Here is a 27,975-nt window from a genome sequence, read left to right on the forward strand (position 1 = left end):
GGTTATCACTCCATTAACACTCGGCTCGTTTGTGACCACCACAAACGATTTCTTCTCGTGTGTGCCAGATTCCCTGGCAGCTGCCATGATTCGTTCATTCTGAGGGAATCCAACATCCCCGACCTCTTCCAGGCACCAAACAGCCTTAAGAGCTGGCTCCTCGGGGGCAAGGGATACCCCCTGCACACGTGGCTCATGACACCTCTGAGGAACCCCATCAGCGAGCAATAGCGTCGATACAGTGACAGCCACATCACCAGGTTTAAAATTAAACACGTGATAGGGCTGCTCAAGATGCGATTTTGGTGCCTTAATCGTTCTGGGGGAGCACTTCAATACGCACCAGCGAGAGTGGGTCGCATAATACTAGTGTGTTGTGCCCTCATCCAGCATCCACATCAACATTGAGGAGGAGGAGGAGGAGGAGGAGGAGGAGGAGGAGGAGGGCGGCAAACCCTTGGGCAGAGCAGTGATTCACCTGGCTGCTGGTGAGGCCAGGGAGTCACTCATGTGAATGGTTCTCATAAGATCAGGAAGTGAGAATAGTCCAGTCCTCTTTCCACCTGGAAAGAGCAGCACCAGCAGCCCCCCCCCCCCCGCCCCCCCCTGCACAAAGCAGTCCTGCAACTACACATACACCATTGTAAACTTACCCACAGGGTGGCATCAAGTGTTGCCGTTCATGATGAAGCATGAAAGAGCGCTATCACAAAAGCCAGTCAAGAATGGGCAAGTTGTGGCAGTAGTGGTGAGAATGATGACATTTAATGTGACTTCAACAAAAAACAAATATAAATGAAAAACATGACAGTCTGTCAGACACCCTTTGTTCATACCCTGTGTGATCACAAATCCTTAGCCTTTCTCTTCCTACTCCTTCTACATGGTCCATCCCCTATGGCTGCAGCAGAGGTGGTGGCAGGTTGCTCATATCCATCGCCGGACTGCTTAGATGCTTTCGACCTACGACCTCTGGGTTTTGGAGCAGGGGCAGACTCGGCCATGTGGAGAGGAGGCAGCATTGCGAGTACTGGTTGAGAGGGGGGCAACGGGTGAGACGTGGGAGCGCTTTGAGTGGCGTCCCCACTTCCATATCCCCTTTTGCCATCATCCCCACTTCCATATCCCCTTTTGCCATCATCCCTCTCTTGGACCAGGCCAACATCACTCCTACCACCCTGCTGGAGAACAGTTTGGAGGACATGTATGATGCCTTGGAAGCCCAGTTGTAAAGTTTCTGTCCGCCTGTTTAAGGCGGCAGAATGTTGTTCAGCGTGAGTCCGCACGGCTGTTGTCAGGGTCTGAATGGACTCATTTGTGAGCCGTGCTTGAAGCTCAATGAAGGCTCGCTTCCTCTCCATCGCAAACATTCGCTCACTTACCTGTGACACTATCTCAGCTGGCTCTATAAAAGAGCAATCCAGCTAGTCCCACTCCCCCACCCTTTCCCCATAGCCCTGCAAATTTTTTCCTTTCAAGTACTTATCCAGTTCCCTTTTGAAGGCCATGATTGAATCTGCCTCCACCATCCCCTCAGGCAGTGCATTCCAGATCCTAACCACTCGCTGTGTAAAAAAAAAAAAAAGTTTTTCCTCATGTCGCCTTTGTTCATTTGCCAACCACTTTAAATCTATGCCCTCTGGTCCTTGACCCTTCCGCCAATGGGAACAGTTTCTCTCTATCTACTCTTGTCTAGACCCTTCATGATTTTGAATACCTCCATCAAATCTCCGCAGTTACCTGCGACACTATCTGACAGTTCCTCACGTATCTGTGCCACCATTCCATTAATGCAAGAGTTCAACGACTCCATCCTCTGCGCTCTGAGAGTGTGCATGGCACCTGTTCTGTACCTCGCAAATGTGTTGCTGTCCCTCGATCATTCTCCTTTTTAAAGGATGGCCCCCGGGGTTCAGCATCTCCGTCCAGCTGAGCAGAGCCTGGAGAGGAGTGCGCCCACCGACGTGGACTCTCCACAGTTGCCCCTGCCACCAGTGTCTGCTCGTGCTCATTTGAGTGTGGTGACTCACCAGGTGCCAACCCAACTAACTGATTACTAGGACCCACCAAAGCGTGAGTATCTGCACTGGTGAATGGCTCACTAAGATGAGACGGTGCACCCTCAGAGGCCGGGAGCTGCTCAAAGGAATCTCCCTCTCCAGTCCCTGCAGTCATTGAAGGCCCTGTAAGAGAACAGAAGGCAATATTAAGCATCATCACAGATGTGCTATGTTGCGATGAGCATACTGAGGTGTTCAAAATGCCAAGCATTGTTAACATCAGTTCATGTGTGTGATGAAAGTTAAAGTTGTGTCACCAGTGGGGTGTCAGTCTCGGCGTCCCCAACAGACAGACATTTGAGGGTGCAGCTGATCTCCAAGGCCTCCTCCTCCGCCTTGTGAGGACCACTATTTGTTGTGACCTCGCTCTCTTGCATGCATTTTTCGCTCTCTTCTAGAAGGAGAAAGTACAGACATGTGAGTGAGTGATGAAGTGGTCAGCCAATGAATGCATTGCTTTGGGTGAGGTTGACCGTGAAAGAGGTGAATCAGAGGGTGAGAATGAGACAGAGGCATCACAATGGATTAGGATTGGGGTGAGTGGTAGTGGTGGGGTCACAAATGGGGAGATGAGGAAGTGCAGGTAAGTTGAGGATGAGCCTTAAGTGGGTGTGAGGAGTGATGTGATGGAGTAGTCTTGGCAGTGCATAATGAGTTGGGGGGGGTGGTGGGTGGTAGCGGGATGTGCACCACAGAATGCAGGAGAATCAGTAGGTGCACTCACTTTTGTTGACCTAGTTAGGTCATTGAACCGCTTCCTGCACTGGACCCAAGTGCGGGACATGTTGCTCCTGCTGCTGACATTTGCCACCTCAAGCCAGGCCTCCCTTGATGGCAGAGGCAGGGCGCTTCCTCCTGTTAGCCGGGTAAAACAGTTCCCTCCTCCTCCTCCTCACCCCAGCCAGCAGCACCTCAAGTGAGGCATCGCTGATCTTGGAGCAGCCTTGCCCCTGTGCTGCTCCATTGGATCATCTTGTTCATTGCTCCAGAAAAATCCACTGGAGCAATGGCCCTTTAAATCTAGACGCTCCAGCTGACAGCTTGTTATTTGGGTGCGCAGTTCGCCTACTGCGAAGCTTTTGGACGGCAAACCCAGAAACAAGATTAATGGCCACCAATTAAGTTGCGCTCGTGTGGGGAATGGTAAGTTTTTATTATTCGCATTTGCTGGACGCCCATTGCCCCCCCCCCAGCCGCCGCTGCCATCCCGCTGCCCTTTTAAAATCATGTCCTTGGAGTGAGGAAAATCCTCATTCCTTAGGGTTCCATTAGTTGGTTTTGGTGATGTTACTGACGTTGCCTGTTCAGTTGAGCCCAGGCGATCTCCGCTGGTTGGAGGTATGATATTTCCTGTGCTGGAGTTTACACTTTTGCTGCTTCTGTTTTCCCAGAAATGGTGGACATTGATAGCATCCCAATGCATACATAGATGCAATCGATTTCCTTTCCTACTTCCTCTGTGGAATGAGTGGTTCCAGGATGAGAATTAAAAATACTGGAGCAACAATGGGGGTACTAAGAGCCAGCTTATCAGACCCAGCAGGTGAATTTGGGAATGGCCAAGGTCAAGACTTGAAGCAAGGTCAAACATCTGTGGTTTGACTGGCAAGAGATCAAAAGACATTTCATCCAGGTCACAGGAACTGTTAGCTTTTTTTTGAGAATAGCTACCTTTTCTAAGTGATAAGGTATGAATGTTGAATACTGGTCATGGGTTTGAGTGTTGGCTAAAGTCAGAGTAGAGGTCGCTCCTCACTGTTCAGATATGCATCATCTGCTGTGTAAGCATGATGTGGTTTCTCATCATCGAAGCTGCCAAACTACTGATCAGTCTAATGTTTCAAGCATTTTTAAAACGCTTTTAATGTTGAACGTGTGATTAATTTACTACACGTATTCCGGTGAGGATGATTGATATTGACTACGGCTATCTTAGTCTTTCTAGTAAATTGGAGTTTGTGTGTGATCAACATCAAACATATTCTACTGATGTATTTCAATATTCTGTTTATCCATAGATACCTTACCATCCAGAAGAAATGAGACAACTGAATGTGGATGGGGCAAATGGTATTGGTGCACTAAAGCTTCAGGAATTGGAGCCTTATCTAGAGAAGAAACTTCTGTTAAAGGTGCATAATGACGGTACAAGTGGCAAACTCAACTACCTCTGTGGAGCAGATTTTGTAAAGGTTCAGCAGAAGCCACCTCAAGGCAAGTTATGGAATGAAAAGCTTTTGTAAGCAGTTCAGAAATGGAAATTTAGTGCAGGTGTAGTTTTCCCAGCACTTATGTGCTGACCAAATTCGCTAATGTCTAGCATACTAACTTGATCATGATATGCCACAGAAAATGGAACGGATCCATACAAGTTTACAGCAGAAAGCCTTTTGGCCTATGTTTTTGCCCTGCTGTCTCCCCATAGCCTTCTCTATTCCTCTGCTTCAAATATTGGTCCACATTTTCCTTCAAAAGATGCAATTGTCTCTTTCTCTCAGCTATTCCTAATGACAAAGCATTCTGTGTTCCTACAACTCTATATAAAAAAAAATTCGGAACTCCTTTCCTGACTTTGTGATTATCTTAAATTGATGACCTTCATCACCGACTCCCTAACCAGAGGAAATAATCTTTCCCTATTCATCCTATCAAAACCCTGCATAATTTTAATTCTCTTCTCGGCCTTCTCTGCTCCAGTGGAAACAGTTCCAGTTTCTCCTCATAACTATAGCTTTCCATCCCTGGTATTGTGGTGAATTTACACTGTACATTCTCTATGTTCTTTCTGTAATGAGTTATCCAAGATTGCACATAGTATTCTAATTGTGGCCTGCTACTTTTTAAGTTGCTACCTGTGATAAAAGTAGATTAATGGTGTTACACTAATATCATAATGCTCCAGTGAATATCCATGACACACAGGAGAAAAACGTGTAGCTTTTTCACTTTTACTACATTACTACTTATCTACATCGTACATAGACTAGATATCAGTCCACACTTGTGGACGGACAAAAGTGCCGCTACTAAGATTTCTTTTTTGTTTTTGACACTTAAAACTATTCTTCATGCTAAATATAGTCTTGTTAACATATTGAATATAGGATCTGGAAAAGTTGTGAAGAATGAACAATACCCCAAAGTCTATCCCAGTAACTCCGTTCTGAACTGTTGCATCGCTGTGCTGGTTACAATTTAAAGACTGCCATAATAGATTCCTGTTTGAATAGCTGAGTTTGATAGAGGAGGCTATGTTATGTTGTTGATACTTCAACCTTTTATAGGCTGGGTTGCAATTGAAAGAATATTTTCTGTTTAATTTCTGCCCTACTGACGAGGAAAATGTTAACAGCCGTATTCACAATTGCTGCAGGCTTAGACATGAAGGCAAATGAGCGCAGCTGCTCGTTTGATGGTGATGCAGACAGAATTGTATACTATTATATCGACGAATCCGGATGCTTCCACCTTCTTGATGGAGATAAGATCGCAACTTTAATTACAACATTTCTAAAGGAGCTTCTTGCCACGGTAAAACTTTCCATAAGTCAACTCACTACCTTGATATTCATAACAAGAACAGATATTGTTGGGCTCAGTCAGCATCTGTGAAGAGAACAGACAAGTTAATGTTTCAGGTACAGACCCTTCATCAGAACTGTCCAATGTAGGGTCTACACCTAAAATGTTAACTAATCTGTTTTCTCCACGGATGCTGGCTGACCTGTTTGTTTCAGATTTCCTACATTTGCAATTTTTTTGCTTTTTGTTAATATTCATAACCTGTATTTAAAATGTATTGAACGAAAAAGAAAACATATACTTCTGTATAATGTACACCTGAACAAATATATTTGGAGGTCACCAGTTTTGAAACCAAGGGTCAAATTTGTCTTTTATCATCCTGTAGTTTATTAAGCTCTATGTTTATCCTCCTTTGGTTATCTCTACTAACACTTGCCCAAGACACTTACAGCTCCTTGTATACCTTTTCTGCACCTGGTCTGATTTGGAACCTCCAAAGTCAATGATGGTTAGGTTAGTTATTTTCTTATTCTATGAATGTGTTTTATTGCCCAACTGGGATAAGCTTTATGGGCAGGGAGACAGTGTCCGGTTCATTGGGATTCCTTTCCTATAATTTGTTTTTCAGGAGGCCCCCACGTTCCTCAAATAGCTACACAAGTATCTATTCTCAAAGAGTGACTTCTTGGTCCTCACAGTGTACCATGTGGAGAGGCTGTGATTTCCATTTTATTAACTCTGCTTGCTGTGACATAAAACCTATTCATTGCATTCACTTGAGTCATTTCCCTGTTAAATTTGCCTGATTTCATTATTGTACTTTAAGTAACCATTTCCTTTGCAACACTAACCAGTTCAGACTGGCATCCTTTTTTCTATGATGATTATAGTATCCGCTTCGAAAACGATGGGGGAGCGCTCCTATTGTCTTGCTTGGATTGGGTAAATCCTGTTAACTACTGTTCTTCACAAAATAGTATTCTTCTTGCTATTGATCAAGTTGAGAAATTTGTAGCATCATAGGAACAGGAGTAGGCCATTCAGCCCCTCGTGCCTGCTCCACCATTTGATAAGAACATGACCGGACAGATGGTCTGAGAAAGCAGGGCAAAGACCAAGGGAAGTCTAGATTAAACTGCATTTATTTCAATGCAAGAAGTCTGATGGGCAAGGCAGATGAACTCAGGGCATGGATGGGTACATGGGACTGGGATGTTATAGCTGTTACTGAAACATGGCTAAGGGAGGGGCAGGACTGGCAGCTCAATGTTCCAGGGTACAGATGCTATCGGAAAGATAGAGCAGGAGGTAAGAGAGGAGGGGGAGTTGCGTTCTTGATTAGGGAGAACATCACGGCAGTAGTGAGAGGGGATATATCCGAGGGTTCGCCCACTGAGTCTATATGGGTAGAACTGAAAAATAAGAAGGGAGAGATCACTTTGATAGGATTGTACTACAGACCCCCAAATAGTCAACGGGAAATTGAGGAGCAAATATGTAAGGAGATTACAGATAGCTGCAAGAAAAATAGGGTGGTAATAGTAGGGGACTTTAACTTTCCCAACATTGACTGGGACAGCCATAGCATTAGGGGCTTGGATGGAGAGAAATTTGTTGAGTGTATTCAGGAGGAATTTCTCATTCAGTATGTGGATGGCCCGACTAGAGAGGGGGCAAAACTTGACCTCCTCTTGGGAAATAAGGAAGGGCAGGTGACAGAAGTGTTGGTGAGGGATCACTTTGGAACAAGTGATCATAATTCCATTAGTTTTAAGATAGCTATGGAGAAGGATAGGTCTGGCCCAAAAGTTAAAATTCTAAATTGGGGAAAGGCCAATTTTGATGGTATTAGACAGGAACTTTCAGAAGTTGATTGGGAGAGTCTGTTGGCAGGCAAAGGGACGTCTGGTAAGTGGGAGGCTTTCAAAAGTGTGTTAACCAGGGTTCAGGGTAAGCACATTCCTTATAAAGTGAAGGGCAAGGCTGGTAGAAGTAGGGAACCTTGGATGACTCGGGAGATTGAGGCACTAGTCAAAAAGAAGAAGGAGGCATATGACATGCATAGGCAGCTGGGATCAAGTGGATCCCTTGGAGAGTATAGAGATTGCCGGAGTAGAGTTAAGAGAGAAATTAGGAGGGCAAAAAGGAGATATGAGATTGCTTTGGCAGATCAGGCAAAGGTGAATCCAAAGAGCTTCTACAAATACATAAAGGGCAAAAGGGTAACTAGGGAGAGAGTAGGGCCTCTTAAGGATCAACGAGGTCATCTATGTGCGGAACCACAAGAAATGGGTGAGATCCTGAATGAATATTTCACATCGGTATTTACGGTTGAGAAAGGCATGGATGTTAGGGAACTTGGGGAAATAAATAGTGATGTCTTGAGGAGTGTACATATTACAGAGAGGGAGGTGCTGGAAGTCTTAACGCGCATCAAGGTAGATAAATCTCCGGGACCTGATGAAATGTATCCCAGGACGTTATGGGAGGTTAGGGAGGAAATTGCGGGTCCCCTAGCAGAGATATTTGAATCATCCACCGCTACAGGTGAGGTGCCTGAAGATTGGAGGGTAGCAAATGTTGTGCCTTTGTTTAAGAAGGGCGGCAGGGAAAAGCCTGGGAACTACAGACCAGTGAGCCTGACATCTGTAGTGGGTAAGTTGTTAGAGGGTATTCTGAGGGACAGGATCTACAGGCATTTGGAGAGGCAGGGACTAATTAGGAACAGTCAGCATGGTTTTGTGAGAGGAAAATCATGTCTCTCGAATTTGATTGAGTTTTTTGAAGGGGTAACCAAGAAGATAGATGAGGGCTGTGCAGTAGACGTGGTCTACATGGACTTCAGCAAAGCATTTGACAAGGTACCGCATGGTAGGTTGTTACATAAGGTTAAATCTCATGGGATCCAAGGTGAGGTAGCCAATTGGATACAAAATTGGCTTGACGACAGAAGACAGAGGGTGGTTGTGGAGGGTTGTTTTTCAAACTGGATGCCTGTGTCCAGCGGTGTGCCTCAGGGATCGGTGCTGGGTCCGCTGTTATTTGTTATTTATATTAATGATTTGGATGAGAATTTAGGAGGCATGGTTAGTAAGTTTGCAGATGACACCAAGATTGGTGGCATTGTGGACAGTGAAGAAGGTTATCTGGGATTGCAACGGGATCTTGATCAATTGGGCCAGTGGGCCGATGAATGGCAGATGGAGTTTAATTTAGATAAATGTGAGGTGATGCATTTTGGTAGATCGAATCGGGCCAGGACCTACTCCGTTAATGGTAGGGCGTTGGGGAGAGTTATAGAACAAAGAGATCTGGGAGTACAGATTCATAGCTCCTTGAAAGTGGAGTCACAGGTGGATAGGGTGGTGAAGAAGGCATTCGGCATGCTTGGTTTCATTAGTCAGAACATTGAATGCAGGAGTTGGGATGTCTTGTTGAAGTTGTACAGGGCATTGGTGAGGCCACACTTGGAGTACTGTGTACAGTTCTGGTCACCCTATTATAGAAAGGATATTATTAAACTAGAAAGAGTGCAGAAAAGATTTACTAGGATGCTACCGGGACTTGATGGTTTGACTTACAGGGAGAGGTTAGACAGACTGGGACTTTTTTCCCTGGAGAGTAGGAGGTTAAGGGGTGATCTTATAGAAGTCTATAAAATAATGAGGGGCATAGATAAGGTCGATAGTCAAAATCTTTTCCCAAAGGTAGGGGAGTCTATAACGAGGGGGCATAGATTTAAGGTGAGAGGGGAGAGATACAAAAGGATCCAGAGGGGCAATTTTTTCACTCAAAGGGTGGTGAGTGTCTGGAACGAGCTGCCAGAGGCAGTCGTAGAGGCGGGTACAATTTTGTCTTTTAAAAAGCATTTGGACAGTTACATGGGTAAGATGGGTATAGAGGGATATGGGCCAAGTGCAGGCAATTGGGACTAGCTTAGTGGTATAAACTGGGCGACATGGACATGTTGGGCCGAAGGGCCTGTTTCCATGTTGTAACTTCTATGATTCTATGATTCTATATACCTGCCTTTGGCCCATATCCCTTAATACCTTTGGTTGCCAAAAAGCTATCTATCTCAGATTGAAATTTAGCAATTGAGCTAGTATCAATTGCCGTTTGCGGAAGAGAGTTCCAAACTTCTACCACCCTTTGTGTGTAGAAATGTTTTCTAATCTCGCTCCTGAAAGGTCTGGCTCTAATTTTTAGACTGTGCCCCCTACTCCTAAAATCCCCAACCAGCGGAAATAGTTTCTCTCTATCCACCCTATCTGTTCCCCTTAATATCTTATAAACTTCGATCAGATCACCCCTTAACCTTCGAAACTTCAGAGAATACAACCCCAATTTGTGTAATCTCTCCTCGTAACTTAACCCTTGAAGTCCGGGTATCATTCTAGTAAACCTACGCTGCATTCCCTCCAAGGCCAATATGTCCTTCCGAAGGTGCAGTGCCCAGAACTGCTCACAGTACTCCAGGTGCGGTCTAACCAGGGTTTTGTATAGCTGCAGCATAACTTCTGCCCCCTTGTACTCTAGTCCTCTAGATATAAAGGCCAACATTCCATTTGCCTTCTTGATTATTTTCTGCACCTGTTCGTGACACTTCAATGATCTATGTACCTGAACCCCTAAGTCCCTTTGGACATCCACTGTTTTTAACTTTTTACCATTTAGAAAGTACCCTGTTCTATCCTTTTTTGATCCAAAGTGGATGACCTCACATTTGCCTACATTGAATTCCATTTGCCACAGTTCTGCCCATTCACTTTGTAATTTTATGTTTTCATCTACACTGCTTACAATGCCACTAATCTTTGTGTCATCGGCAAACTTAGATATGAGACTTTCTATGCCTTCATCTAAGTCGTTAATAAATATTGTGAATAATTGAGGCCCCAAGACAGATCCCTGCGGGACTCCACTGGTCACATCCTGCCAATGTGAGTACCTACCTATTATCCCTACTCTCTGTCGCCTTTCGCTCAGCCAACTTCCTAACCAAGTCCGTACTTTTCCCTCGATTCCATGGGCTTCTACCTTAGCTAACAGTCTCTTATGTGGGACCTTATCAAATGCCTTCTGGAAGTCCATATAAATAACATCCATTGACATTCCCCTGTCCACTAGTTTAGTCACCTCTTCAAAAAATTCAATCAGGTTTGTCAGGCACGACCTACCTTTCACAAATCCATACCGGCTCTCTCTGATTAACTGAAAATTCTTGGTGTTCAGTCACCCTATCCTTAATTATAGACTCCAGCATTTTCCCCACAACAGATGTTAGGCTAACTGGTCTATAATTCCCCCTCTCTCCTTTCTTAAAAAGCAGAGTGACATGTGCAATTTTCCAATCTAGAGAACTTTGAAAGATTATAGTTAGGGCACCCGCAATGTGCTCACCTACTTCCTTTAAAACCCTGGGATGGAAACCATTTGGTCCTGGGGATTTGTCACTCTACCAAACTTGTTTTTTAAACAAACACTAGTCAGCCTAATCCCTATAAAGATAACAAGGGGAATATTTTTGGGAGGAATTAGGTTGGCTTCTTTGTGTAAAAACACTTGGAGCTTTTTGCAGTTAGTGAGATCCTGATTAGGTAGGACAGCAGCTAGCAGAAAATGTCTCTCTCTTGCCCATGGCATCAAGTGATTGCAAGATTTTTCATTGTTATCTTTGACTTCCTCTTTGCCATCTGTTGCTTCAAGAATTACCACAGTAAATAAAGAATTTGGTGTCCATTTACACTATAACTGTTGCGTCAATGCGAAGTAGTTGTCATGTAAATGCAACATGAATCTGGAGTCAGGGCCTCACCCGCTAATAGAGCAAAGTAGAGTTAGGCTCCTTGGAGGAGTGAGTCTTGATCAGCTTTGCTCCAGATTTTGATCAGTCCTTAACTCCAGATTTGTACTACATAAGTTTGGTATTGGTGTGAAACGGAAAGAGATTCATTTCAATGCTAAATTAGTACTGCACTATAATTACTGTGAGTGAATATTGGTTGTACAGCTAATTGTCCTCTTTTTATTGCTCAGGCAGATTTGGACTTGCAGATAGCAGTGGTGCAGACTGCCTATGCAAATGGAAGCTCAACAAGATACATTGAAGAGGTCATGAAGGTAATAAAAATTCTGAAACTGGATTATTTCTCAACTTTAGTAGAAATTAGTGTTTCAAAAGTTGCTTTAACACATTTTAGTAACATCCCCTGAATTAACTTAATGTGTAACTTTCCTAGACAGAGTTCCAACAATCAGTGCAGCTGGGAACAGACAAAGCAAGAATCAACACACAATCCATTGCCCCATGTGTGGATTTGGACATGCCTGCATCTATTGACTGATTTCTAATGTGTATTCTTGTGGTTTTTCATAGGTTCCTGTACACTGTGTGAATACAGGAGTGAAGTATTTGCACCATAAAGCTCAGGAATTTGATGTTGGGGTTTACTTTGAAGCAAACGGCCATGGCACAGTAAGTCTCAGTTTGAATGGAGAGCTCTTCTGGTCTGTTCCACTTTGTTTTATAGAAGTGTTCATGATATTTGGAATTGAGAGACTACCTGTTCTATTGCAATAAAGACAGAATGTATGAATTGAAACAAAAGATTTAAATTGAGGCCATGTAGGCTGGCATAGCATATTCTGGTAAATTTGTGTTACTTTCCCTATATAGGGATTTGTTGTACATTGGTGGGAGTTAGAGGGGCAAATACTTCCCATAAAACAAATTGGAGGCAGTTAACATGGCTGTTCTTCTACACTTTTTCGTAGCCGGTTACAGTGAAACATTGACTGGGCCTGGGACCAGGATGCTTGACCACCCATTTGCCTGAGGTGTGATTTGTGGTATGAGAAGGTGAGGTGAGAAAGGATAAAGCACTTTCCCTGTCCACAATAGCTACAGTGTCCTCACAGTGTACCTTGTGAAGAGGCTGTGATTTTCATTTTAATTTAGTCAGCTTGCTGTGACATAAAACCTATTCATTGCATTCTACATTTATAATGTAAATAGACACAAATTCTTTATTAATCTTGGTAAACCTTGAGGCATTAGATGGCAAAGAGGAAGTCAAAGATAACAATGACAAATCTTGAAATCACTTGATGTTCATGGGCAAGACTCGCTGGGCTGAATTTCCCCCCAAAATAATAGTAGAACGAACGCAGAAGGCTGCTTTAAACCCCACTGGAAGCCGTCATTATTCATTTAATCCCATTACAATTATACTTTGGGACGTCCTGAGGACATAAAAGGTGGTGTGTAAATGCAAATTCTTTCTTACAAAACCAGAGTACCAAAATAAGTGGTAGTCTTAACTCAATAGACAAATGAGAGAAAAACAAAGCACTTTTTTTTGATCTCCCTGCTGGTGACACAAATCATTGTTTTAAAAACTGGTACAGTCAGGTTTACAGTCACTGTAGTGTTAGCATCCTTTTTTGGGGAAAAATTAGAAACCCCATTGTTAGGAGGAACACCCTCTCGCCTGTATGGTAGAAATGTTAGATTTAAAATGCTGCTCTTGGAGTTGAGAATGCCACCTTCAATAGTACTGCATTAAGTGCTTCAGAAGTGAATCTGAAAATGCCTCTGCTTATTTTTTCCCCTTTTAAGGTACTCTTCAGTAAAACAGCTGAGAGCAAAATCAGACAGATGGCCCAGGACCAAAACCAACTGGGAGAGAAAAGCAATGCAGCTAAAATGCTTAAAAATACCATTGATCTAATCAATCAGGTGAGTAAAACTTGGTAAGTATAGAATGCAACAGTGTGTGCTTTACATTGCTTTTTGATGTACGCCTCTCCATTACCTCTTGATGGACTGCATACTGATAATTTGCTTAAGTACCAATGAGGAGTGCAAGAGGAGCCTGGACTGACTCTCACCTCCCCGACCTGCAGAAGCAACTAGCATTCGCTTGATACCTCCCTACAGCAGCACAACAGGGAGCTGAGTGAGTGGAAGTTGTTGGTGAAAACTAGTGGTAGTTAATTGGTGCTAGAGATTTTCATTAATTATTGAACAGCTTAATCCTATGGAAAGTGAATATTGCTACTTCTGCAATAGCACAAGCAAAATTCACCTATCTTAACTAAAAGTTTCCTTTTACTTACATGAAGTGCAAATGGATTTATCGGCCTACTCTTAGCTATGTTTGGAAAGATCTACCTCAATCTTTGAAGAGCAGGATTAAGCAGTCAGACCCACCAGTCCACTGAGTGCACTTACTCAGCTCTGATTCTGACTTTACAGACTGTGGGTGATGCCATATCAGACCTACTGACAATAGAGGCTATCCTGTCCATCAAGGGCTTCACTATCCAGCAATGGGATTTCATTTACACTGACCTCCCGAACAGGCAAATGAAAGTGAAGGTGAGTCTGTTCTTTACACATTAATTTAAAAGATTAGAGGCTTTGAAGGAATCGTTCAAAGGCAGGAAGGGGGGAAGAAAAAACGCATACCTTATAGCGTCTGCTATGGCTCAGTGGTAGCACTCTCTCACCTCTAAATCAGAAGGTTGTGGCTTCAAGTCCAACTGCAGAGACTGGAGTACATAATCTAGGCTGACACTTCAGTGCAGTATTGAGGACGTGCTGCACTGTCTGAAGTGCATCTTTCGGTTGAGACGTTAAAGATCACCCCCCTCAGATGCACATAAATGCTCAAAGAAGAGCAAGGGAGTTTGCGTGGTGTCCACTGAAACAGATTATCTGGTCATTATCTCATTGCTGTTTGAGACCTTGCTGTGCACAAATTGGCTGCAGCATTTCCCTACATTACAACAGTGACTACACTTCAAAAAGTATTTAATTGGCTGTAAAGCGCTTAGTGACGTCCTGAGGTTGTGAAAGGAACTATATAAATGCAAGTTTTTTCTTCCTTTCTCTTTTTCTCTTTTTCTCTTTCTCTTTCTCTTTTTCTCTTTCTCTTTCTCTTTCTCTTTTTCTCTTTCTCTTTCTCTTTCTCTTTCTCTTTCTCTTTCTCTTTCTCTTTCTCTTTCTCTTTCCTTTATCTTTTCTTTTCTGTCTGTCCCGGCTCTTAGATCTATACAGTTATTCCCACTCCCCTGCTCTTTTCCCATAGCCCTGCAAATGTTTCCTTTTCAAGTATATATCCAATTCCCTTTTGAAAATTACTATTGAATCTGCTTACAACACTCTTTCAGCAGTGCATTCCAGATCCAGAGGGGGAGGAATTCCTGAAATGTGTACAGGAGCACTTTCTTGACTAGTATGTTTCCAGCCCAATGAGGAAGGAAGCAGTGCTAGATCTAGTTCTGGGGAAAGAAGTTGCGCAAGTGTAGTATATTTCAGTGGGATAACAGGTAAGGGGGTGTCCTAAATCTCTTTGGCCCTCCACTGTTTCTAGCTTTTCACCATTTAAAAAGATATTCAGATCTATCCTTTTTTGGTTGACTTTAGGCTGACTGGCCTGTAGTTACCTGGTTTATCCCTCCCCTTGGAGTACCTCCTCTCTATCTATTTTTATTCTATCCAATTTCTCTACTACCTCCTCCTTTACTGTGACATTGGCAGCATCCTCTTCTTTTGTGAAGACAGATCCCGTGTCCTCATTTAGTACCTCAGCTATGTCCTCTGTCTCCACAAGAAGATTTCCTTTTTGTCCCTGATCAGTTCCACCTTTCCTTTTGACTATTTTACTCTTTATATGTTTATTAAAGACTTTAATATTCCCTTTTATGTTACCTGCTAATCTTTTCTCATACGCTTTCTTTGCCCCTCTTATTTCCTTTTTCCGTTCTCCTACAGTAGAGAACCATGCATTCTGCTTGGTTCTCTACTGTACTGTGAGCCTGACATTTATCGTAAGCCTCCCTTTTCTGTTTCATTTTAATCTCCATATCTTGAGTCATCCAGGGAGCTCTAGCTTTGCTAACTTTAGCTCTAGCCCCTCCTTTCCCCCGCTTAAGAATGTGTTTAGTCTGTACCCGGACTATCTCCTCCTTAAAGGCCTCCAATTTCTCATTTACTGTTTACCTGCCAATCTTTGGTTCCAATCCACCTGGGCAAGATCCCTTTTCAACTCACTGAAATTAGCCCTCTTCCAGTTGAATATCTTCACCTTTTATTATTCCTTGTCCCTTTCCATAACTACTCTAAGCCTAATGATATTGTGATCACTGTTTCCCAAATGCTGTCCCACTGAAACATACTACTCTTGTGCCACTTCCTTCCCCGGCACTGCTTCCTTCTCCTGTACACATTCACATTTCAGGAATTCCTCCCCCTCCTTGCCCTTTACACTGTTTGTTTCCCAGCTATATTAGGCTAATTGTAGCCCTCCACCCCCCCGCCATTATCACTACTTTATTTTTGCATTTTTCTGAAATTTGCCTGCAAATTTGCTCCTCTATCTCCTTCCCACTATTTGGTGGTCTATATGAGGGACTTAAATTACGTGGATAGACTGGAGAAGCTGGGATTGTTCTCTTTGGAACAGAGAAGGTTGAGAGGAGATTTGATAGAGGTGTTCCAAAATCATGAAGGGTCTAGACAGAGTGGATAGAGAGAAACTGTTCCTATTGGCGGAAGGGTCAAGAACCAGAGGGCATAGATTTAAGGTGATTGGCAAAAAAAACAAAGGTGATATGAGGAAAATGTTTTTTTACACAACGAGTGGTTAGGATCTGGAATGCACTGCCCAAGGGAGCGGTGGAGGCAGATTCAATCATGGCCTTCAAAAGGGAACCGGATAAATACTTGAAACGAAAAAATGTGCACGGCTACGGGGATAGGACGGGGCAGTGGGACTAACTGGATTGCTCGTGCATAGAGAGGCGCAGACCCGATGGGCCAAATGGCCACCTTCCGTGCTATAACCTGTGATTCTATAGTATACACCTAGCAGCATAACAACTCCTCTTCTGCTTCTTTATTCTAACTAGTCGATTCTGTCTTTGAACCCTCAAGCACATCATTCCTTTCCAGGGCTGTAACAGTATCTTTGATCAATACTGCCAGCAACCCCCTCCCCAGTCCTTTTATTCCCCCTTCCCTATTCCTCCTGAATATATTGTAGAACCTACCTCAGCCCATCTGCTGCTGACACCCTCATCCATGCTATTGTGACCTCCAAACTCAATTATTCCAATGCTTCCTTCCTCATTGGGCTGGAAACATACTGATCAAGAAAGTTCCCCTGTACACATGTCTAGGCCCTAACCTCTGGCATTCCCTCCCTAAACCCCTCTACCTCCTTCCTCCTTTAAGATGCTCCTGAAAACCACCTGCTTTGACCCAGCTTTTGGTCACCTGTCCTAATATCTTCTTACGTGGCTCGATGTCAAATTTTGACTGATAAAGTTCCTGTGAAGCGCCTTGAAACGTTTAACTACACTAAAGGCGCTATATAAATGCAAGTTGTTGTTGAACTGGAAATCTTGCTGTGTGTTTTGATGATTTACATTTTCATTTAAAAAAAACTAAATCCTTCCATTGGGAGTTGCAAAGAAGAGGGGACAAAAGGAAGACGACTTGCTCCTAAGTCTATGTACTTCTCTGTAACCAAATACTATAAAGTTTGCAGCTTTCTCCACCTCCAGCAAAGAAAATGCAAGGCTTCTGCTTATCTTCTCCCCGAGTACCCAGGTGCGAGCAATTACTTAGTGTGCGGGGAATTGAAATCTTAGACCCACGTCCTGCAGCTACAACACAGCATATTAGTAAACTAACCTGCTGTGCCATACCTTAAAGTATTTGGTGACAGAGGAGCTTAGCCAGAGACTGGGGTGGTTAAATATCAGGATTTGTACAACATTACAGGAAGATTCTACGCAATTTCATAACAATGCTTTACTTAACCATTTTAGAACAATTTTTGTATGTAACGTGCAGATTACATGAGCTGAGCCCATGGAGATGAAATGCCGTGTTGGACTAATTACTTCTGAATAAAATGTTTAGTGAGCTGATTGATCTGGAGATGACACTAGGTTGTGACTTGTTAAGCTGTATTTCTAACTATTTATAAAAACATAAGGAATATGTATCGAATGAGTATTTGGTGACGGAGGAGCACAGCCAGAGACCGGGGTGGTTAAATATCCTATCCTCCCTTAATCTCTCCCTCCATATAAACTCCCCTACCCATATTCATGGCCATCCCCTTGACCTTGCCATCTCATGTGGCCTTTCTACTCCCATCATGTTAATCACAGATAAAGTCAGCTCTGATCACTTCCTTGTATCATAGAGTCATAGAGCATGGATAGAGGCCCTTCGGCCCATCGTGTCCGCGCCGGCCATCAAGCCCAGTCTAATCTAATCCCACTTCCTTGTATCTCTCTCCACCCACATCCCTCTTCCCAACCCCACTTTCTTCTGTGTCTGTCCCTGGAAGGAACTCTTTTCCCCTAAGCCACTTACAACTGCACTTTCAAATTCCCAACTGTCTAACCTTTGGCCCTCCATGCGCCACAACATTTCTACAGCTACCGATTTGCTCAATCACACCCTCACCTCCACCTTTGATGCCCTTGTCCCCATTAAAACCATTACTCTCTCTCACCCTGGTCATTCCACCTTGTATGACCCTCATTTTCACTCCCTTAAGTCCAAGGGACGCAGACTTAAACGTTTTTGGCAGACAACTGGTTTAGCCATTCGTGCCCAGATCTGACTGGATCGCATAAAGCATTATCGGATCCTGCTCTCCTCTGACAAAACTGCAGAGATCGTGCAAAAATAACCCTTGGCTTCTCTTCTCCACTGCAAACCATCTTCTTAAACCCCTCTCCCCTGCTCTATCCACCCTCACCTCCAACGAAAAGTGCGAGGAGCTCATGGACGACTTTGTCACTAAGATTAAGACCATCCGTTCAGCTGCCTCTGCCACTTCCCTCCCTTCCCCTAGCTCACCAAGCCAAACTTCCTCTTAGATTCTCCCCCCAGCCCTGGACTCACATCTTTCTCTAGTTTCTTTTCTATTCCCCTCATGCTCTTTCCGAGCATATTTTCACCATGAGACCCATCTCCTGCTCCCTCAACCCTATTCCCACTGAACTGTTGACCACCCAACTTCCCTTCCTGGCCCCCATGTTAGCTGATATTATTAACAGGTCCCTCTCCTCAGGTACTGTCCCTCTCCCCTTCCAATATGCCGTCATCACCCCCCTTCTGAAAAAAACCCACCTTTGACCCCTCTATCCTTTAAAATATCGCCCCATCTCCAACCTCCCTTTCCTCTCAAGTCCCTGAGCGTGTTGTCACCTCCCAAATCCATGCCTATCTTTTCCACAACTCCATGTTTGAATCCCTCCAATCAGGTTTCCGCCCCTGCCACAGTACTGAAACGACCCTTATCAAAGTCACAGATTACATTCTGTGTGACTGTGACCATGGTAAACTATCCCTCCTCATCCTTCTTGGCATGTCTATAGCCTTTGACACGGTTGACCATACTATCCTCCTTCAAAGCCTCTCATCCGTCGTTCAGCTGGGTGAGACTGCAGTCGCCTGGTACCATTCTTATCTATCCAGTCGTAGCCAGAGAATCACCTGCAATGCCTTCTCTTCCAGCTCCCACACCATTACCTCTGGAGTCCCCCAAGAATCTATCCTTGGCTCCTTCCTATTTCTCATTTACATGCTGCCCCTCTGCAACATCATCCGAAAACATGACGTCAGATTCCACATGTATGCTAATGACACCCAGCTCTACCTCGCCACCACCTCCCTCGACCCCTCCACTTTCTCTCATGTCACATTGCTTGTCCGACACCCAGTACTGGATGAGCAAAAACTTTCTCCAAATAAATATTGGGAAGACCAAAGCCATTTTCTTTGGTCCCCGCCGGAAACTCCATTCCTTAGCCACTAACTAAGGCTGAATCAGACCGTTTGCAGCCATGGCGCGTACTATTTGATCCTGAGCTGAGCTTTCGACTACATATCCACTCCATGTGCAGTAGACGTGGTCTACATGGACTTTAGCAAAGCCTTTGACAAGGTACTGCATGGTAGGTTGTTACATAAGGTTAAATCTCACGGGATCCAAGGTGAGGTAGCCAATTGGATACAAAATTGGATTGACGACAGAAGACAGAGGGTGATTGTAGAGGGTTGTTTTTCAAACTGGAGGCCTGTGACCAGCGTTGTGCCTCAGGGATCGGTGCTGGGTCCGCTGTTATTTGTTATTTATATTAATGATTTAGATGAGAATTTAGGAGGCATGGTTAGTAAGTTTGCAGATGACACCAAGATTGGTGGCATTGTGGACAGTGAAGAAGGTTATCTAGGATTGCAACGGGATCTTGATAAATTGGGCCAGTGGGCCGATGAATGGCAGATGGAGTTTAATTTAGATAAATGTGAGGTGATGCATTTTGGTAGATCGAATCGGGCCAGGACCTACTCCGTTAATGGTAGGGCGTTGGGGAGAGTTATAGAACAAAGAGATCTAGGAGTACAGGTTCATAGCTCCTTGAAAGTGGAGTCACAGGTGGATAGGGTGGTGAAGGCATTCAGCATGCTTGGTTTCATTGGTCAGAACATTGAATACAGGAGTTGGGATGTCTTGTTGAAGTTGTACAAGACATTAGTAAGGCCACACTTGGAATACTGTGTACAGTTCTGGTCACCCTATTATAGAAAGGATATTATTAAACTAGAAAGAGTGCAGAAAAGATTTACTAGGATGCTACCGGGACTTGATGGTTTGACTTATAGGGAGAGGTTGGATAGACTGAGACTTTTTTCCCTGGAGAGTAGGAGGTTTAGGGGTGATCTTATAGAAGTCTATAAAATAATGAGGGGCATAGATAAGGTCGATAGTCAAAATCTTTTCCCAAAGGTAGGGGAGTCTATAATGAGGGGGCATAGATTTAAGGTGAGAGGGGAGAGATACAAAAGGGTCCAGAGGGGCAGTTTTTTCACTCAAAGCGTGGTGAGTGTCTGGAACGAGCTGCCAGAGGCAGTAGTAGAGGCGGGTACAATTTTGTCTTTTAAAAAGCATTTGGACAGTTACATGGGTAAGATGGGTATAGAGGGATATGGGCCAAGTGCAGGCAATTGGGACTAGCTTAGTGGTATAAACTGGGCGACATGGACATGTTGGGCCGAAGGGCCTGTTTCCATGTTGTAAACTTCTATGATTCTATGATTACTGAGATCGCCTACTTCCAGATCCGTAACATCACCCGTCTCCGCCCCTGCCTCAGCTGATCTGCTGAAACCCTCATCCATGCCTTTGTTACCTCTGGACTCGACTATTCCAATGCTGTCTTGGTTGGCCTCCCATCTTCCACCTTCCGTAAACTTGAGTTGATTCTTAACTCGCACCAAGTCCCGTTCTCCCATCGCTCCTGTGCTCACTGACCTACGTTGGCTTCTGGTCCGAGAGCGCCTCACTTTTAAAATTCTCATCCTTGTTTTTGAAACTCTCCATGGCCTCGTCCCTCCCTATCTCTGTAACCTCCTCCAGCCCTACAACCCTCCAAGATCTCTGCGCTCCTCCAATCTTTGCCACTTGCGCATCCCCAATTTTAATCGCTCCACCATTGGCGGCCGTGCCTTCAGCTGCCTAGGTCCTAAGCTCTGGAATTCCCTCCCTAAACCCCTCTGCCGCTCTCTCCACCTTTTAAGATGCTCCTTAAAACCTACCTCTTTGACCAAGCTTTTGGTCACCTGTCCAAATATCTCCTTATGTGTCTGTCAAATTTTGTTTAATAACACTTCTGTGAAATAACTTGGGATGTTTTACTACGTTAAATGCGCTATATAAATGCAATTTGTTGTTGAGAAAAGGCCATTGTATTCACACATGTAAGCTCTACCCTATTGTGCACAGCAAGGTCCAACAAACAGCAATGAAAGAAATGCCCAATTAGCCTGTTTTGGTGGTGTTGGTTGAGGGAGGAATATTGGCCAGAACATCACAAGAACTCCCTGCTCCTCTTCGAATAGAGGATGGTATCATTTTTGTTCACCTGAGCAGGCAGATAATATCTCATCCAAAAAACAGCACCTCCGACAATGCAGCATTCCCTTAGTACTGCACTGAAGTGTCAGCCTAGATTATGTGTTCAAGTCCTGCAGTATGATTTGAAACCATGACCAAGTCAGAGAGATTAGTGTTACTGCTGAGCCAAGATGACCAGTATACCCTGCAAAAATATATATATTTTGATTTTAATCAAAGCTCCCAAAGATTTAGCTCCCAAAATATGCGCTCAGGTCACCTAGTGTCCTCACATTTTTATAACAATGTTGAGAATTAAGTAATGGGAGTAGTAATTAATTTTAAAATGATCACAGAGCTTTTGTAGAACACCTTAGTCAAAGCTCAGTTAATTTTTGTAAACCTGATGGAGCATTTTCTACACAGAGCTTAGGATACATGCTAAAGACTTGAGCCCAAGTCTTCACATTTTTATTTATATGGTCCACCCATTCCTTTTTGTTTTGGTTTGTACTAGGTGTCTGATCGACAAGTGATTGCCACTGTGGATGCTGGAAGGCGAGCGGTGTCCCCTGCAGGGCTGCAGCAAGAGGTTGATGCTCTGGTAAAGAAATACAATTTGTCACGAGCCTTTGTACGTCCATCAGGCACAGAAGATGTGGTCCGAGTGTATGCGGAAGCTGACACACAGGTAGGTGTGGCACTGTGAAAATCATTTGTTTGCTTCAGCAAAATTCTGTGTGCCCCAGTGCTGGATGAAGATTAAAAAATCTCATTCTGCCATTGCATCAATTAGAACTACCTGTTCCCTGGTGTAGCTGGCCACTGTCTTAAATTGCCCTCACTTACAGCTCTGGAAGGTGTTGACATTCAGGACTGAGATGAGGAGAAATTTCTTCACTCAGAGGGTGGTGAACCTATGGAATTCTCTACCACAGAAGGCTGTGGAGGCCAAGTCACTGAATATATTTAAGATGGAGCTAGATAGATTTCTAGACACAAAAGGCATCAATGGGATGGGGAGAGAGCGGGAATGTGGTGTTGGGGTGGGGGATCGGCCATAGTCGTATTGGATGGCGGGGCGGGCTCGAGGGGCCAAATGGCCTACTCCTGCTCCTGTTTTCTATGTTTCTATGTAATTTTAACTTTGGCTGATGGTGTAAAAATGGGTGGCAGATGCGATATTTTGCACCATCGCTCAAAGTTAAAATTATCCCCCTAATTCCTCCAGTCGTTCCCATAGCTCAGATCCATAACACACGGGATTCCAGCTGGTAGATCTCTGCACTGCCTCCAGAGCTCTAATGTCTCTCTTAATTGTTGGTGACCAGAGTTGGATGTGGGCTGACAAGAGCAGGGCACTGTACAGCTTGATCACTGCCTCTATTCACTTATATTCTAACGTTCCGACTATGTAGTTCCTCAACCTATTGGCTTTGTTGATTGCTGCTCTGCATTTGGTTGGACGTGCTTAGCCTGGAGTCTACTAAAACCTCTCGCTCTTGGCCAGCTTTTTCCTGAGCTACATCAGCACCATTCCTGGATTACGTGTGTCGCCTATGTTTCCTTGCTATGTGTCAGACTTCACTTTTGCCTGCATTAAATCGCACCTCCCATCGTTCTGCCTACTTGCATACTTTTTCCCAACTCATTTTGTAGTTTCTAAGCTGCCTCCCGCCGATTCCACTGCTCCTCCTAGTTTGGTGTCACTTCGCCTTGAGTTTCTGACCCAGGTCGCTTACGTAAATTAGAAACAGTAATGTTCCCAGCATCGAGTCCCGAGACGCCTCACTCAGTACGTCCCCCCTCCCCTTCCCCCTCACCCCCCCCCACCCCCCCCCCCCCCCCCCCCCCCCCCGCTTGCCTCCGACAAAGCTCCTCTGACAAGTACTCACTGTTTCGTGCCCTTCAGCAAGTTCCTGAACCAGTTCCAGGGTTTGCCTTGAATCCTCGCAGCTTTAACTTCAATTAAGAGCCTTTCATGTGGAACTTTTATCAAAACTCTCCTTGCTGTTAATGGGGGCCTGAAGGAGAGATTTGCCCTTCAAATAGTTCCGAACAGCGAGACGCCATCTTTAATTGGTTTCCTGATAGTGCGAATCGCTCTGTACCGTTGCTGACTGTGAACGGGTTACTGGGATGTGCTTGACAAGTTTTCCATTTAAATCATGTTCAATCAGAGTGCCAACATTTTCTTCTGTCTGGAGACGGCACTACCTCTTAAGAAAATTGTATCTCTACTTGATAGAGAGTCCCTTAATATTAATGAGGTCTTTTGAATGAATTGCATTGTTCCATGCATTTGAACCAGCAGAATAAAGAATTGAATTGGGCAAGATGGGGGGGGGAGGGGGAGAGAATCCTGTTACCGTGACAACACGGAAAAACCTTGCAAATCGGCCTGTGTGGTATCCATGGTGACTATACACTGAAAACATTAGGTGGGTTGATAACATGAAAGGGAATTGGTAAGATCAAGCTGGTTTCAAAAAACCTTTGATTTTTCCACCCCCCGTTCCCACACATCAAAAGTTTGCTGCTTGTTTTTTTGGGGGCTTTTGGAGGGAGGAGGTCGAGAGAGCGCACTTTGGTTTTTTGAAGAGCTGCGGTTGCTATGGGTAACAGTGTGAGCGATGAAAAATCCAGCCCTGGAATCCGAGTTGGCCAAAACTGAGCGTTGGCCAACCTTGAGTTTAACATCAGGTCAAGCAGGGCGCCTCATCGTCCATCCTAGGGATCAGGCCCAAAGTGCAAAGCCTTCCTTTTCCTCACCGTCAGCCTCAGATTTAGTACTTTACCGGCCCCACTATCAGGCTCTTTTTTTACAGGTTCAAGCCCTTCCCAAGTTCAGATACTTTACAAGTCAGAATCTCATGCTCCAAAGCTTTGCTGGGCCCATGTTCAGGACCGTTTTTACGCAGCGAGTGGTTGGGATCTGGAATGCACTGCCCGAGTGGGTGGTGGAGGCAGATTCAATTGCGGCCTTCAAAAGGGAACTGGATAAGTACTTGAAAGGAAAAACATTGCAGGGCTACCGGGGATAGGGCGGGAGAGTGGGACTAGCTGGATTGCTCCTGCATAGAGCCAGCTCGGACTCGATGGGCCAAATGGCCTCCTTCCACGCTATAACCTTTCTATGATTACAATTTTAGGGCTTTACAAGATATTTCTCTTGTGTTCGGTATCCGAAGTCATACTCATAAGTAAGCCTTCACTCCCTGCAAACCAAAGTATGATGATCTACACTCACTATCTGGTAACGTAGCATTACCCGCCGTTGAGAAGAACACTCTTGCTATGATTGGTTCACTGGAGTTGACATGAGCCTACTCATGTTCTCCTAATCCTCGATAGTAGAATGAACCAGTCAGACTATCTGAATTAGGCCATAAACCACAAATCTGGTTTATTGAAAGTAAAAGTGAAACAGCAGCAAATCAATACAGATTTCATTTGATTACAGAACCTTTAACTTAGACCTTCTCAGATATACAAATAGTAAGATGCGACACTTTGAAAACTCTCCTTATAATACCAACCCTGGTCCATCATCCATTATGCAAACCTATGCTTGAGGCTTAGTTTAATCTCGTGGAGCCTTCGGGTGTTCACTCCATATTAACGGAATAGAAGAACTCAAAATCTGCTGCAAACCGGTATTGGATATAACCCCCACCATTCCCGTTGAAGTTTAAACCAGGACAAAGGGCATTCAGTATAGCTATCGACTGTCCGCAAAAATTAAAATGCTGCCATGGAATTGTGCCCTCGATTAGCTGCTTTCCCTCCCGTGACAGGTTTAACTATTTTTAAAGCCCGGGTGGATTGAGGAAATTTCCCTCATTCGCTGAACAATAACTTGATTAATTTCAGAACAAAGTAAACAGCCTGTTTCCATGTGATCTACTGGAGGATTGCATTGCAGGTTAAATGTGGATTCTTTCGTAATTCATAGCGTGTGCTGTGTGTGAGATTCTTTTTAGCAAATCTATTTTAACTGCAGATATAACATAAACCATTGACAAAATACTCCATTTGAGCGTGTTCGTCATGGGCTAAGTCCTATTGCTGCCCATACTTAAATGAGCCTGAAGAAACTCTATCCACTCAGCCACTGCAATGTACATAACGCACTCCATAGTAGGGTTACTATTTTATCAGCTATTGATAAGTGACAGATTATAAATAGAATACATTTTTTGTCACAGCCTTGTAAAGTGCAATCTGTGTTTGTTTTGCAGAGCAATGCAGATACTCTGGCACATGGAGTGAGCCTTGTTGTGTACAGATTGGCTGGAGGCGTGGGAGAGGAACCAAAGTTGCTGCCTTGAGAAAAACAAAACAAATGGTGGATGTGTCTATTTGCACTGTTTGGGCCTTACTTTACATTAACACTATGGTATGGTGGGGGTAACTGGAATTTCTGTAATCCTTCAAAACTAAACTTGTGGATTCCAGTAATCTGCAATCAAATAGTAATAGTGCTCAAATGAGAATTACCAATTTTAAAATTTGATGTCAAGTAATAGTTGGCATTCACCACTTACAGCTAAGAAAAAGCACTCTACGCAAGAGCAGTAACTTCTGTTTACAGTATGTACTCTGTGTTACAAGTTAGTAACCTTTTGGGGTTGAGTGATGAGGAAAATGAAGTTTAAATGATCTGTCTTGCAAGGTAGCAGCACACATTGATTCACGCTTGAGATGGAACTGGAGCCTTTCTTTTAGTTAGGAAAAAAATCACTGTTTTCCCCCATTTAATTTACTATTGGAGGTGTGCTGTGGTGGACAGTGACAAGACGCATGTACCATAAATATTATTAGACTAGAAGTGATGCTGGATTTATTTTACTGGTTGATTCAAGTAATAACTTGTATATTGATAACATTGTCAAGAAAGGAAGTGGGGGAAAGAAAAAGGCACAACAAAATGTTCTAGCAATAAATGCTGGCCTTGCCAGCGACGCCCACATCCCATGAACGAATAAAGGAGAAAAAACCACAAGATGGGTAAAATGAATCCTGTAAACTGTTTCTGCTGTATTTATATTCCCTTCCTACTAAATAAATGAGACCTCAAAACATTGTCACCAGTTTTGCAGGGTTACGGGTGGAAAGGAAAGATAAGACTCAATACTGCCCTGCCTTCCTCCTCTTTCCCCCAACAGGTTAATTTTATTCATGAGCTTCACCAAGAACAACACGCCTCTTCTGAAAGGATGTCTGCCTTTGGTGCCAGAATTACCTAGAACCAGTGCACAAAACTAAATGTAGCTTCTAATTGCCTTCCTTTTTGCCTCTAAATATTGTGCTCCAAATAGTCTGTCAGAAACCAGTGGAACATCTGTCTGCTCAGGGTGATATGCAAGATAAGCTATTGCCTGTAGAGTTCATTAATACATGTAATCGTTGTGTGCCGGAAGGGGAGAGCGGACGTTCTGTTGAAAGTACTTTTCACACCCCCAGGCATATTCTCCTTTCAAACTGGGAAGTGCAATTTTGGCTCCTCATGAAGATTTGTGATTTCAGGTCAGACCTCATTATTCCAAACTTGCTCCAAAAGTAGTTTGAACTTAGGCCAAGATACCATAGAAACCTGTATTTGTTATAATAAGGGTTCAGTGTATTCTGTTCAGTGTTGACTTTTAAACCATTGATCAACCATAACTGATTTGTATCTGCATCTTACAAAACTTCAAGTTAATTCATCAATTCAGCTGTCTTATCTTGCAGAAACCCAGATGTGCATTTATTTGAGGGCTTTTTTTTTAAAAGAAGTGTAAAGTAAGACAGTGGGAAGAACAGCCCAGGAGTTAACTAGACTGGTTGAGAAGGGGATTGAATATGAACATCCTGGCCTTTGGTATGGAGGAGATCACATAGGAATAAAATAGAAACTCTTCAACAAAGAGTTAAGAAACTAAGGCTCCTGTGTAAGCTCCTCTTCCATTCTCTCTAGTCAGGTTACCCCCCCGGCATACAAGATACGACTAAAAATCCAGGGTCCTGTGTCAAAGTGCCAGATGTGTCAACCTTCGACCACTTGAGTTCAAACAAGTCCATGCATTCCTTTGTTTCATATAATTCATTGAAGTGACCTCCAGGGGTGGGTTGATTCCAAGTACTGCAAGGAAGAAAGTGTTATAAACTCAGTCATCCCACAGGGAGATGGCAGGGGCTACTGTATACTGGGAATTGTTTTTTTAAATAGTGATCATTGGCTACAAAAGCTGTGGAAAAAAGAATGGGTGTTAGCTTGACTAAAAGATTAAAGCCCTCCCACTGCTGTTTTAAATAATTGCCTTTATAGTTCCTTATCGCTGATGTTGTAATGAAAGACTGAACAACTGTAACTGTGTCATCATATTATGCTATGTTTATAATCAATTCAGATGGGTTCTACCAAAAATAAACATGTTCTACCAATTTTACCTTACTCTTGTCAATTGGTGCAACTACAT

General features: G+C 43.7%; 1 protein-coding gene across 1 annotated transcript in view; it reads left to right on the forward strand.

Annotated features, from left to right (window-relative positions):
- Positions 1 to 27,943, forward strand: part of pgm3 (phosphoglucomutase 3) — a 60,334-nt gene extending 32,391 nt beyond the window's left edge. The window contains exons 6-13 of the mRNA XM_067989162.1: positions 4,079 to 4,274; positions 5,434 to 5,591; positions 11,625 to 11,708; positions 11,965 to 12,063; positions 13,207 to 13,326; positions 13,846 to 13,968; positions 22,032 to 22,205; positions 25,756 to 27,943. Coding sequence (XP_067845263.1) covers positions 4,079 to 4,274; positions 5,434 to 5,591; positions 11,625 to 11,708; positions 11,965 to 12,063; positions 13,207 to 13,326; positions 13,846 to 13,968; positions 22,032 to 22,205; positions 25,756 to 25,845 — 1,044 coding nt within the window. The 3' untranslated portion in view covers positions 25,846 to 27,943. The remainder of the gene's footprint in view (positions 1 to 4,078; positions 4,275 to 5,433; positions 5,592 to 11,624; positions 11,709 to 11,964; positions 12,064 to 13,206; positions 13,327 to 13,845; positions 13,969 to 22,031; positions 22,206 to 25,755) is intronic.
- Positions 27,944 to 27,975: the final 32 nt, after the last annotated feature.

The sequence above is a fragment of the Heptranchias perlo genome, chromosome 8, assembly GCF_035084215.1.
Source record: "Heptranchias perlo isolate sHepPer1 chromosome 8, sHepPer1.hap1, whole genome shotgun sequence".
Taxonomy (NCBI): Eukaryota; Metazoa; Chordata; class Chondrichthyes; order Hexanchiformes; family Hexanchidae; genus Heptranchias; species Heptranchias perlo.